This window comes from Drosophila obscura, unplaced genomic scaffold, assembly GCF_018151105.1.
Source record: "Drosophila obscura isolate BZ-5 IFL unplaced genomic scaffold, ASM1815110v1 contig_4, whole genome shotgun sequence".
Taxonomy (NCBI): domain Eukaryota; kingdom Metazoa; phylum Arthropoda; class Insecta; order Diptera; family Drosophilidae; genus Drosophila; species Drosophila obscura.
This window is the reverse complement of record NW_024542828.1, coordinates 8,451,625-8,464,847: the sequence shown is the minus strand read 5'-3', so window position 1 is coordinate 8,464,847 and position 13,223 is coordinate 8,451,625. Positions and strand designations below refer to the sequence as shown.

At 48.4% G+C, this 13,223-nt stretch overlaps 1 protein-coding gene across 2 annotated transcripts; it reads left to right on the top strand.

The window, feature by feature from the left end:
* The first annotated feature begins 316 nt into the window (after positions 1-316).
* LOC111066702 lies at positions 317-13,107 on the top strand. Of its 2 annotated transcripts, XM_022355511.2 has the most exons (4): positions 317-1,344; positions 2,849-3,444; positions 8,090-8,500; positions 8,565-13,107. In XM_022355511.2, the coding sequence occupies exons 1-4, from the start codon at positions 1,269-1,271 to the stop codon at positions 11,793-11,795; spliced, it is 4,314 nt and encodes a 1,437-aa protein (XP_022211203.2). In that variant the 5' UTR covers positions 317-1,268; the 3' UTR covers positions 11,796-13,107. The 2 variants fall into 2 exon arrangements, with proteins under 2 accessions (XP_022211203.2, XP_022211213.2); XM_022355521.2 differs by lacking the exons at positions 317-1,344; positions 2,849-3,444 and adding an exon at positions 7,491-7,595.
* The last annotated feature ends 116 nt before the right edge of the window (positions 13,108-13,223 follow it).

Sequence of the window (13,223 nt, the reverse complement as noted above, 5' to 3'; positions counted from 1 at the left end):
ATTTGCATATTTTAGCATCATTCTGTTTCATGATCTCGTATGTTAAATCCAGAAAGCCACTTTTAAAGACTGTCGAATTTTCCCGCTCCAATTGCTGCGCTCTCACTCTAATACACACTCTGCCAACCGCATCACTTTCCCTCTCTTTCAACAGCTGTACATCTGCCCGTCGTACGCAGGAAAGCTTTCGTCAAGTTGTGGAGAGCTTTCGCGAATGGAATACACATGTGGCAGGAGAACGAGCCAACATCCTTGAACAAACAGATTGGAGTCCAATGGGCTTTTCGCGTTAGTACGCGACGTTGACTCCAAGAGCACAGACACGGCAGCGGCTGGCCGACACGTTAAGCCAACACAAAAAAAAAACACACACACACTGTGACACAGGACGACACACGCACACAGTCAAACGCGCACCAACACTGACTCAGACAAAATCCATTCGTATATAATTGAAGCGCCAAGTGCCAGTGTCCTAGAAATGAAACATACTCCCCGAAATCAAATCGAAGTGGATAATGGAAAATTATTTGAAGAGAAAGTTGATAAGGAAGCGCCAGTAGAAGAAAAGTGCAAGTGAAAAGTTACTATAAGAAGCAGCAAAATCAAACAACCACTCACGCACACACACACATACACACGCGGACATACACACAAAGGAAACGTCATATGCCAGAGGCATTGACAGGAGCCACATCCAGAGCCATAGCCAAAGCAACGGAGCCACACTGCTGGAAAAGCATTTTGTGTATCCTATTTTGTGGGCTCGAACTCGAACCAGGCAAGCCAAGGCAAAGGCAAAGGCAAGGCAAGCGTGCGTCCGTGTCCGTGTCCATGCCCGTGTCCTTTGCAATAGCAGCCAGCAGCCAGCAGCCAACAGCAACAGAAACAGCAGCAACAAACAATAGCAATTACATCGTGTAGTAGTTGCTATAATGATAGATTTCAAAAATAAATTGAGCAAATTAACGTATAAAACGTGCCCCGCTTCGAAATTCTAAAAATACATACTGGCACAGCGCTACGCCAACTTGTCGAACCCAAAGGAGCAGTGGAAGTTGATTCAAGGGTCCAAGTGCCGCAACCGACTTTAAATTATGCATGCACATTGATTTTCTGACTGCGACGTTGTTGTTCCCGTTCCCATCGTATCCTTCGAAGTCGTCGTCGTCGTCGTCATTACCGTCGTTGTCGTCGTCGTCGTCGTCGTCGTTATATCCTCATCATCTTTATCATCAGCCTATATAGGCAATCTGGTCTGTTGTCGCATGTTATCGTCGGAACTGGTGTCGTCGACGGCTTTGTTGAATGCGAGTTATCAGCGCAACAACGGCCCAACAAAAGGTGAGCATCCGCCTGGACCATGCTGCGTATGTGTATGTTTCCTGTTTGCAAGGGGAAGCATTTTGTTGGATAGGACAAATCGACCAGGCCGATGATGTTAATGGTGGTTCATTATTTAACAATATGCATAGAATGGGGAGGTTCTTATCTAGAGGCAGCAGGACGATAGAGAATTATGGCACGAAAAGGAATGTAGAAAATAAAGCTGGGAATATGCTAGAGTATAAAGCTGGGGGACTGACTACATTCTGACTATTTCTTTTTTGACTTTTACTAAGCTATTATTGCTTTCTGATAGTGAAACCTTTGCTTAGTCACCTGGAGCTTATCTTATTCCTTTTCCATATCCATTTCGATCCAAGAAGAAATTTGTATCACTAATAGGTATTATCCGCTGCATCTAACAATTCTACTTATATTTATACTCTTTAGGCAGGCGCATTACATTCTCAGATACCCTGAACAAAAAGTCATTAAGTAAGAATATTCAATAACTCATTTGCAGAGTTTATTAACACCCTCGCAATCTCTAAGACAGCCACCCAGTCGACTGGTGACTGGACGCAGAACGGGCGATAGCCCATTGACACCCTTTGGAAATGACCTATTCACAGGCTCCTTGTCCTAGTCCTAGTGCCACTTTTGTCCTCCTTCTGAATGCTGTTAATGCTGTGTCATTGTTGCCACTACAACTGCTTTTAATCAGATTTCAATTATAATTTCATTTCGCAGCACTAATGTCGTTTGGCACACACTTTTCCGCCCACACGGGCTGCACCCGCCGGGTAATTTTCTACTGTGCAACGGCTTTTTAATGCAATTTATTAGGGGCTGACTGCTGGCCCAGTGGCCCAGAGCCAAGATCCAAGAGCCGATGGCGTTAAAATTTCCATTCAAACTGCAGTGAAAACTTCCACCGGAAACTCAGTTATAAAATGTCAACACCAATGGGAGCTTCGAACAGTTTTCACATTTCCGGTATGCAACTTCGGCTAGCCTTTGCCTTGTGCCACTGCCTCTGCCACTGCCACTGCATGGGTCCAAGTGAGTGGGTTTTAGTGTGTGGGTTTTGTGCTGACGTTGTTCTAACGATTTTACGACTTGATGTCATGCACCAAAACAGCAGCAACAACCAGTACAAGCATGATTGCATTGTTTGCTTGATTTTTTCTTTGCTTAGAATTCAGAATTGACTTTATGGCATGCATTCAGTCTGGCAATTGCCTTAATTATACAAATTGCTTGGCAGATTATAAATTACATTGCAGTTTGCACACACGACAGGGAGGGGCTGAGGATAGGTTGATTAAATTTCGGAAAATTCTTTCGCGTACCTTTCAATGAGTTTTCTCGGAAATTCGTAATAATAAACACACAATAAATAGTTATATCATGCTACTATTGGGGTATTTGTTTCGGGTCTGTGCAAAACTCAAAGGATTCAAGATATCAGAATACAAATTCATGTGAAATCCATTTCCTTTTCTCGTTGTTCCTGCTGCAGATGAAGTTTTACTGTCAACAACACTTGAAGAGTGCTACACATCAACAACAGCAGCAGCAGCAGCAGCCACAGGAGCAGCAGCAGCAACAGCAACAATGACCAAACAATTGACAACCACCACAGCAACCAATGGGGCATCGAGCATAACCCAAACGGGAGACTTGGCGCCCACAGTTATATCACCAACAGCCTCCACAACAACAATCGAAACAACAGGAGCAGCGGCAGGACCTGGACCTGCAGCTGGCACACCTTCAACCCTGACAGCTGAGGCAACAAAGAGTTTGACGCAAGCAGCAGCAGCAGCAGCAGCAGCAACATCGTCAGGAACATCGTTAAGTAACGATGCCAGCGGTCGTTCGGCAGCTCTGGAGCGTGCCTACGTCCATGATGTGTACGAGCACTGCGAGGAGCCCACGGGCCCAGTGCGGCCACGTATGGCGCACTTTCTGAGCAACCTGGAACCGGGCTCTGTGGTGTGCGACGTGGGCTGTGGCAGCGGACGCTACCTCACACAATGCAATCCGGCAATTTGCACAATTGGCGTGGAGCGGTGTTACCGTCTGAGCAAAGTGGCCCACGAGAAGGGCGGTGAGGTGAGTACAATGGGTCTGGAGTCAAAAGGATGTGTGTGTGCCCTGCCCTCTCTACGGTGCTAATTGTATGCAAGTGTTTGTGTTTCGTGGTCGTGGCAAGTTGCAGCCATGCAATTGACCCATTTTCCATTAACAAGCGGCACACACAGGGAGACAGGATGGCGAGAACCATAAAACATTCGCTGGATTCAAATGCCGCTGCTGCTGCGCCACTTGAGTTGTTGGCCATTAGCAGCACGCATAAATTATGCTTATCATTGGGAATTATTTGCACATGTTCCTGCTGCCGTTGCATTGGGGAGTTTTTAATGCTCCGTAATTGCAATGGCCGACAAGGGCGCCGTTAAGCGAGTCGTTAGAGAGCACTCAGAGGCGGTGTGAATGTGCTGGTGGGATATAATAAACTGCAGCAGCTCCTTTGCAGGCACAAACGTTGCATAATTGCTGCGCAGTTGGTGCAGACGCAAATCGCAAGCAAGTTTCCAATTGACCAACTTTGAATGGGCAATGAATCGATACTACCAATATAAGATAGCCGCAGTTGCTATACGTACGTATATAAATGCATTCGTAAGCATGAAGAATGAAATTGTTTTAATTGCAATAAATGAAAATTCCGCTCGCAATCAGCGAACAAAAGATATCAATTACTGTCACAGAATAATCGAAGGATGCAAGACAGGAAATACCATATTATTCACTGCTTATTCTGCACTCACGATTTTTAATGAGTTTCGTCTTTTAAATTGATTGTGAAATTAATTGCGAGACTTATGCAGTTTTTTTTTAAATTGAACTTTCGATGCGTATGCATCACAGGCCCTAAAGATAAATATGTTTATGCACCCCAAAGCATATAGATGTAGAAACTTATTAATGGTGGACAAAGTTTAAGCAAAGCCTGGCTAGCCTGTTGATCGTGGTAGGAATTGCCAGCATATCCAGTAACATTGTGCATGAAAGGGATGAGAAATATATTCGCAACTCAAAACTAAATAAATAGCCCAAGCAGCTGACTTTCAGGATCATGCTGATATTTATAATGTTTTATATATGAAATCCTTGAATCGTTTCTCCGCTTAAAACTTCTGCACGGCATTAAATGTAATACCCTCTGCCATGGGCGTAATGAACATCAGCCATAACAGCGAAAAGTTTTCCCCTCGAGCTGTATTTTCACTTAACAATGACACAACCATTCCGTATGGTTTCTCTCTCTCTATTTTTTTTCCTGTTTTTTCCCCGCTGTTACTGCTGGCTACCCACAACATTTCCTTTTACAGCGAGCAGCTATAAATTGCTACCACAGCCCCAGCCCCACCCGCTCCGCCCGCACTGCACGGGCTATTATTCAGTTGCCCGCCCTGAGGTATGCAACGCTTTTTGCAATAATCTATTACTAACGCCGGGGCTTCACATCATTTTGCTTATTTATGCTGCCATTTGCAGGCAAGAAAATACCATTTACTAAGAAATGCATTCCTCACCCTCTCTCCCGCAACACGCATTCTTCGCATTTAAATTGCTTTTGCGTGGGATTGCACGACGGGAAGGTACGAGGCCGTTGCGAGGGTTCCAGTTCCAGTTGCACAGCTGCAGCCATTCACCCAGCATTTACTGTAAATGGTTTAATTTATTTAATAACCTGTCATATTATCGGCCACCGGACAACGTGCCACTGATTGCGCGTCCTTGACATTTAGCCAATTATTTGCATGTGTTTCTAATCACTTTTTGCTGGCAGTATGCAGAGACTGTCGCTGCATAAAAACAGCAAATTGCAATCACATTCAATTGTTGGGATTCTGGCTGGCTTTGTTTCCATTTACCTAATGTGTTTAAAATAAACTCAAATGGCACCGGCACCAGCACCAGCACCAGCGCCAGCGCCAGCACCCGATGCAAACGTGACATGCAAGCAGATGAAAGTTTTTCGCTGTGAGACGTAAACTTTATGCAAAACCAATTTAACTTTGGCCGGGCGACTGAAAGTTGCACTTACTGGCAGGAACTTTGATTTCTGCAGCTCGTGCATGGCCTGGTTTTCAATAATTTTTGCAAGCCAATAAACCAGCAAGTGGAGCGTCAGCAGCTGCAACAATCACACACACACACACACATAGTCTGGGTGCAGGGGGGATATCCTGTGTAGGGCTGGAGGCTCATAAATTTTGAGCCGCGCCCAAAATGGCGCATAAAAGTGGGTAGCGCCGTGGCCGCAAAACATAACAAAAAGTAAAACTCAATAAGAGCGGAAAGCGAAAGCGCAGCCAGATTCCTTGCAGCAGCAGAGAATAACGAAAGGGCCACACGGAAAGGCTCTGGTAGCTTGTGGCACACTTTCCTTTTTTGGGCCAGGTGAAACCTGCAATTTACCAAAAGGGAAAAGCAGCAAAAGGAGCAAGCGGAGCAAACGGGAAAAAAAAGAGACGGCTCGAGGGGCCGTTCTTGGCTTAAGCGCCATTTAAATAAGCCGCAAGTCGAGTAGGCCAAAGAGGAACTGCATAAAATATAAGTATTTTCTTTTAGCCGAGAGTGCTGATCCCCCCCGTACTCCCCCCCGTTCTATCTGTCTGTGTGTATGTATGTTCTTGGTGAAACTTTGAGCGGCTTTGGCCTCATTAGCGTGCAACGTCGCGTATGCGTAACATGTTTCATTCTCACCTGGCACATGGCACTCTCCGCCAGGAGAAAACCTTGTCAACATAAATTCCAAAAGGGTAATGTGACCGACCCGTGTGACATTACACACCCACAAAGCACTCTCACTGTGTGTGTGTGTGTGTGTGTGTACAAAATGGCGACTGCCTGCTATAAATATGATTTGTAAAGCGCATAGCAGTGAAAGCAGAGAAGGGAAAAAGAAAAATGTTAGCGCACGCATTCATCCTATCTTGGACATTGAAACGCGAAACTATGAAGGCAGCAAGGCAGCAATGCATCAAGCGGCTTCTATGCGAGTAGAATGCAGCGAGGCTTAGGGGGCTATAGTAGATGAATGGGAATGAGCGATGGTCCTGCGACGGACAACGTATACTAGATATAACTCAAATGCTGCCTCACCTAAAATTCATGGGAATGCTGCTGTTTTAAGCAAGAATTTCCCGCAGCAAAGATTAAATATTTGCAGTGAAATGCAATTCAATTCTGTTTAATGGATTCCAACGTTTAGATGGGGGCACTATTTCTTTCAGCTGCTGCTCGTACTATTGTCGCAATTTCTATGCTCGTTCATCGACATGTCAGTGCTCGAAAACACTTATGTTAATTGATATTTGCTGAAGACTCTGGCAGGTACATGCACAGAACTGAACTCGCATTGAGGCAAAGGGCACAGAGCCCTTAAAATAGGTAGAAAACTCACAGCAAGTTGGGTCAAGGCTTCTACATTTTGCAGAAAATTACACAGTGAGCAAGAGGGAGAGAGAGAGTGACGCTTATTCGTGATAATCCTAGAGCTTTCAATGGAGTGTGCATCCATAGATTACAGCAAATAAATTGCTATTGTATCAGTGAGAGCGAAAACACTTTTCTGTGGCCACACAACAGACCACAGTCACAGTCACAGCCACAGTCACAGCCACAGCATGAAAACCGTGGGATAGTTTGCATATTTTTTTGCCTGTTAAGCAACATAAATTAGATTCATAAATCGATAGTTTGTTGCCCAATGCAGCATCCGGAAAATAAGTAAAAAAAAAAAAGGTAGGGCAGAACCCTAGCTAAATCGCTTAACAATTCGACACGTTCGCCAATTTTTCATCTGTGTGGCCATTTCCTCTTTTTCTGCCCGGGTAATTCACACCGTCACGGTGTTATCGAGGTCTGTCCGTGCCATGCAAATGAATATAAATGGCGTGCATTGCTGTAAACATGCATCAAGAGGTAAAAGCAATTTATACGAGTATGTACGTCTTATGTCCATGTTGAGTCAGGTCAGGTACTGTTCTGTCTGTTCCTGTCTTGATGGGTCGGTCAAGCGTCCCCACAAGAATTACAAATTGACAAAAACCAAACGAACAATTTCCCCAACCGATGGGGGGAGAGTCTCTTGGTTTTCTTTTGCCTTCCAGCACCCCACATTGAGTACGAAAAACTTACTAATTGCAAAAGTCTGTAGACAAATGGTTAGGGATTACAGTCTACTCTCGGTAAGAGAATTTTCAGCTTTTCTTGCATTAAGCAATAAACTTACTTACTTTCCTTCTCTCTATCGAGCGCACACTGTGTAAGAGAAAAGAGATTATACAATGATATTGAACCGCTTTGATATGGAAATGGCTTTTGTCGCAAACGAACCCTTTGTGAACAGTTCCCCAACTGCATCAGAGCTTAAAATTGCATTACTCCTACTCGGCCACACTGTCCTCTCTACCCCTATCCCCTATCCCCCCTGGTAGTCCTGGCTGACCTTTCCGCAGCTGCAGAACAATTTCAAATTGAATACTTTTGCCAGCAAGACCCTAGGGAAGGCGGCTATGAATGTGGCAGTTCCTGTTTCAAAGAGATTCCTGCGTGGGCTCTGCATTTGCGTAACCTAATTGGCATTGGTGCTGGTAACTGGAATTCCTTCCTGTTAGCCTTCCTTCCTGTTGGCCTTCCCTCCTTCTCATGTTTCTCATTGTGCTTTGCTTTCGCTTCGCAGGTGGCGCTGTGCGACAATCTGGAGCTGCCGTTCCGCGATGACAGCTTCGATGCGGTGCTTTCGCTGGCCGTGGTGCATCACTTTGCCACGACCGAGCGACGCGTTCAGGCCCTGAGGGAGCTGGCCAGAATACTGAGAATTGGCGGCCGTGTCGTCATAACTGTGTGGGCACTGGAGCAGCGTCATCGCCGCTTTGAGTCGCAGGATGTCCTCATACCCTGGCAGCCGCCCAAGAATCGCAATTATTCATATTCTGATGAAGAGGACGATGACAATTGTCAGCCGCCCTACCACGCCTACACGGAGGACTCAACGAACTCCAGTCGCTCGGCAGGAGACGGCGACAGCTCCAGTCTCAGTTCATCGTCGCCCGGCGAGTCCTGCTACAGTTTTGTGCGACGGGCCATTCAGGTAGGATCAAGAACCCAAACACACAAGCTAGAAAATAATTTTAATCTTTCATTTTTTGCTGCAGAAATTGGCCCGTGGACGTCGTCATGCCTGGTTCATGGACTCGTGGTCCTCCAAGGACACCAAAAACGACAGCAGCCTGGACTATGAGGATGCCAAGGATCTGCCCATCGAGCTGCGTCGCCTGGAGGACTTTGAAGACTTTCCGCCAGATCCACCACTGTCCGCCGGCCTCAAGTCCCGCAGCCTGGGCAGCATTCTACAGCCGCCGCCACGGCAGATCGTTCGCTCCCGCTCGAGTGTGCCCAGCCTGGGGGGTCCCCTGATTCCGGGCGAGACAAAGGCCAGTGCGGCGGCTCTGCTGCTCAATGCACCCGAGGGACAGCAGACAAATGGCCGCCACTCGCCGCCCACCACCGCGAGTGCGGGCAACACGCTCAGCCGCCGGCCCAAGCTCATCAAACAGAAGCAGTCGCTGTGCGAGGATGATGGCCTGGCCGATGCAGCTACGCCGCCCACCTCCGAGGCGTTCCACATGATGAGCAGCTACAACAGCTCAAACGGGGGAGTGAGCAGCAGCTTGTACACGCGCAGCGGCTGCTATGCCTCCAATTTCCATCAGCATGCCTCATCGGTGGCCTCACCACCGGCAACGTCCAAAGGAACGGGAGTGGGAGTGGGAGTGGTACCAGGACCAGGAGGCACTGCCTCTGGCCTGCCCAGCTTTCTGCGCAAGCAGAGCTCTCTCAACGAGGAGCTGATGGCCTGCAATCGGCTGCGGGAGAAGGAACGGGTGCGAAAGCGGATACAGAAGCAGACGTCGCTGAACGAGGCCTTCCTCTGTCGCTCGGCCATGTTCTCCAAGCGGCTGCAGGTGATCCGCGAGGGCTTCACCACCAAGATCAAGAGCTCGACGGGCAGTCTGGAGCGTGTGACCAAGACGGGCATCAGCAAGCTGATCCAGAACATCAAGAGTGCGCCCCAGACGCCATCAAATCCTGTACAGACGCCAGCTGCGGCGGATAAGGCTGCCACGAACAACAATAACAAGCAGGCGGCCACAGTGTCGCCGGCACCACAGCACCACCATCACCATCATCACCACCATCTGCAGCATCACCTGACGCACCTGATACTGTCCAGCACGGCCACCTCGCCCGCGCCCGCACCCGCACCCGCAGCCACGACCGCGGCCGGTCCCGTGACGTACTGCAGCAGCGTGGACTGCAGCCTGGGGAACAGCTGCCACTGCAGCCAGTACCAGCAGGAGTGCTTCGCCTGTGCGGACAGCGAGCAGGCCAAGGCCAGGCGGCACTCGCGCGAGTCCGGCTCGGACTCCTCCAAGGACAGCAGCCTGCAGTCGGACACGAGCATCGAGTCCGAGGACAGCTTCGCCTCGGTCATCTTCATACCCAAGCCGGAGCAGCATCAGCAGCAGCTGAACTACCAGCAGCAGCACCAGAACTCCAACTCCAGCTCGAGTAATTCCTCCTCCAGCAATGGCCAGGCGGTGAATGCGCCTGCTGGGGCCACCGCTGGAGCAGCTAACCACCCACAACAGGGTACCAATCCCAACTTCCGACTGCCGCCCACACACTCTGTGCCAACCTCTCCGCTGATAATGCCCTGCCCTCCGACTCCGGCGCACTCCCCTGCCGCCATACAGGGCACGGTGACGTCGCCGCCACAGTCCACGACCGCTGTGTCGGCGGCCATGGCCATACTGACGCCACCCACGAAGCCGGCACGCTTCAGCTTCGACGAGGCTCACATCAAGCAGCAGAAGGAGCAACAGGCACAGCCCCAGACACAGCCCCAGACACAGACCCAGCTGCAGCCACAGCCCCACACACCGGTCCACAAAATCACGCGTCAGACAATCAGGGACTTGCCGCCGATACCCAAGTTCCGGAAGCAGCAATCCCTGCAATTGCAGCGCCAGAATTTTCCGATTGTGAGGCGTGCCTCGGGTTCGGGTGTGTCCACATCGGCCTCTGCCCACTCGCTGGCGAGCAGGCTGCTCTCTCTGGAACTGTTCAATCCGGCCACCGACGACCTGGACAGCGACTCCAGTGAACCCTCCTCGCCCGACTCCATTGACAGTGTCATCAGTGCTCCGCGCTCGGCAAAGATCCCAACTGGCAGTGGCGGCGAGGGCGAGGGCGGCGACGCCTCCACATCCGCGTCCCAGGACGAGGGAGAGGCCAGCCTGGCGCAGATGATCAGTCTGCAGCAGGAGCAGTACCACAAGGGCGAGCTGCAGATCAATAATGCCGTGCCCCATGCCAACGATGACATCATCCTCAATGCGGACAGTGCCCCGCTGCTGCCGGAGAAACGGGAGTCGGGCCAGACGCAGGACTGTGCCGAGTTTGCCGAGCAGTTGACGGCCCAGCTGCAGCGGGAGCTGGAGGACAAGAGCAGCCGTGCGGAGTGCCGGTCCCTGGATGGTATCGGAGATCTCTCCGAGTACCTGGGCGGCGCCAAGAAGCGCTCGAATGGCGAACTGAGCGCCTTCAGGGATGAGCTGCGAGAGCGTCGCTTGATGCTGGTCAATCTTTCCACGCAGCCGAGTCTGCAGCAGTCACCAATTTCCTCTAGCACCTCCTCGCTGTCCTCGCAGACTCGCAGCTTCACCATCCAAGAGGAGGATGGCGAAGAGGAGGAGGAGGAGGAGGAGAATGAGTCCAGCTACTCGCTGGGCATCTACGAGCACTGCAAGATCTCCAAGTTCAACTACAAGCGGAATCGCCACTACCAGCTCAATCCGGAGACAGCCTACCTGCTGCAGGACGATGGCGACAGCGATGTGCGCGACGACGAGGACGATGTGATTCCCGAAGAGGAGGAGGACGAGGATGCCGAGGCGCTCGAGGCACGTGGCGGCGACCAGCTGGGCGAGGGCATAGGCGCCTCCATGCACGACTACGGACAGCGGCGCCGCAATATGGCGGCCATGAAGCAGAGCACGCCCAGCACCCCCTCGCCCGTGTGCGCAAATCCTTCGGCAACGCAGCAACAGCAGCAACAGCAGCAACAGCAGCAGCAGCAGGCACCGCTCCAGCAGCGCAACTCCACCGACTCGATGGAGCACTCGAACAGCTCCACCAACTCGCTGGACAGCCCCTCCCAAGGCGGCTCGAGCACACACCATCGCTACTACCATGTGTTCCGCGAGGGCGAGCTGGACGCGCTGATCAACCATCATGTGGCCAGTCTGCATATCGTGAGCTCCTACTACGAGCGTGCCAGCTGGTGTGTGGTGGCCGAAAAGGTTCAAGTGTGGACCATTTAAGCTTCTAAACTCCTCCCCTACCCTCCCCACCCCTCCAACAATTGATTCTCTCTGATGCCCCCAATGGAATTGTTAAATTTAGTCTCTTAACTCTAGTAAACGCAAAATTGAGGCGGGGAAACCCCTTACAAAAAACTAGGCACTAATTTACCGGTAGGCAACTCGCGCTTTTCAGAGTTGCCAGGCCTGCTCAAGAACGGCAGGGTTGCACTGCATTGAAATCAAATTTCAAAAATAAAAAACCAAAACCACTTAGCTATAAGCCAACGAAGAGGAAAACAACGCAAACAAAAAAATATACATAGATACATACTATAGGGATCTTGAAACATCTACGCGTAAATCTATTTACAACGAGCATCAGTTCTGCGCTATTCTCAGACTCAGTTCCCGCGACACTTTTAGCACTTTATCATTTCCGATCAACTAATCATCAAACGTCCATACGAAACTTGACATACCTACAAAAGAAAGTTACATATATACTCATACAGAATATACATACATATATAGAGCAAAGAAAGAATGTAATGTACCCATCTAACCGATATAAAAAAAATAATTATAGCAGCCCATAACTAACGAAGTAATATCAATACCTGCATTTAAAGGACAGAGAAAACCCATACATACAAACAATACATACTCGTATATTCCAATGCAAAGGAAATCAAAAAGGAAATACTCGAAACGAATACTCGTATAACTGCAACGCCTACCCTACCTACCACTATACCGCGATAATATTTTCAATCTATTTTCTGTACGCTTCTTTTAAATTTCTTTAATTAGTAGAAGCTAATGAACACACTTCCCCAAAAACGGCCAATAAAAACGAATGTAACATAAGCTTATGCCTAAATTAAACATTTTTTGTCTACTTAAGTGCTGTTATTTTTGAAAAATAACACAGACATTTTCAATAAATGGTATTTATTATATACATACATAATACCTGTCCTATATGCGACTGTAAATGTGTTTTTTAGGTAGCAACAAAAAGAAAACGAAAAACTAACTTTATACCACGAATAGAACAATTTAATTATTAATAACGAATGTTGGACGAAACTCTAAATCACTACTGCTCGAAATGCTGAAACATTACAAATATTTGATTAGTATTACTGGAAATTATTTATAATTTGCACGAAAGCCCCCACACACACACAGACACAGAAACGTAACAACCAAACAACCAACCAACCAACCAAGAGACACAACAGCACCGGCTAAAACAGAGGAATACTATCAAAAATATTCAATAGTAATAATTTGTTATGCATAAACAACATTAAATAAACGAATTATAACTAACAATAGAAATGATTTTTTTAATTTTAAAACAGCGCGCTCTTAAGAGCTCATATGAACCGAAAAGAAGGGAGATCTGGTTCAGTTTAATTTTTCGTTTTTAATTTGGTTGCT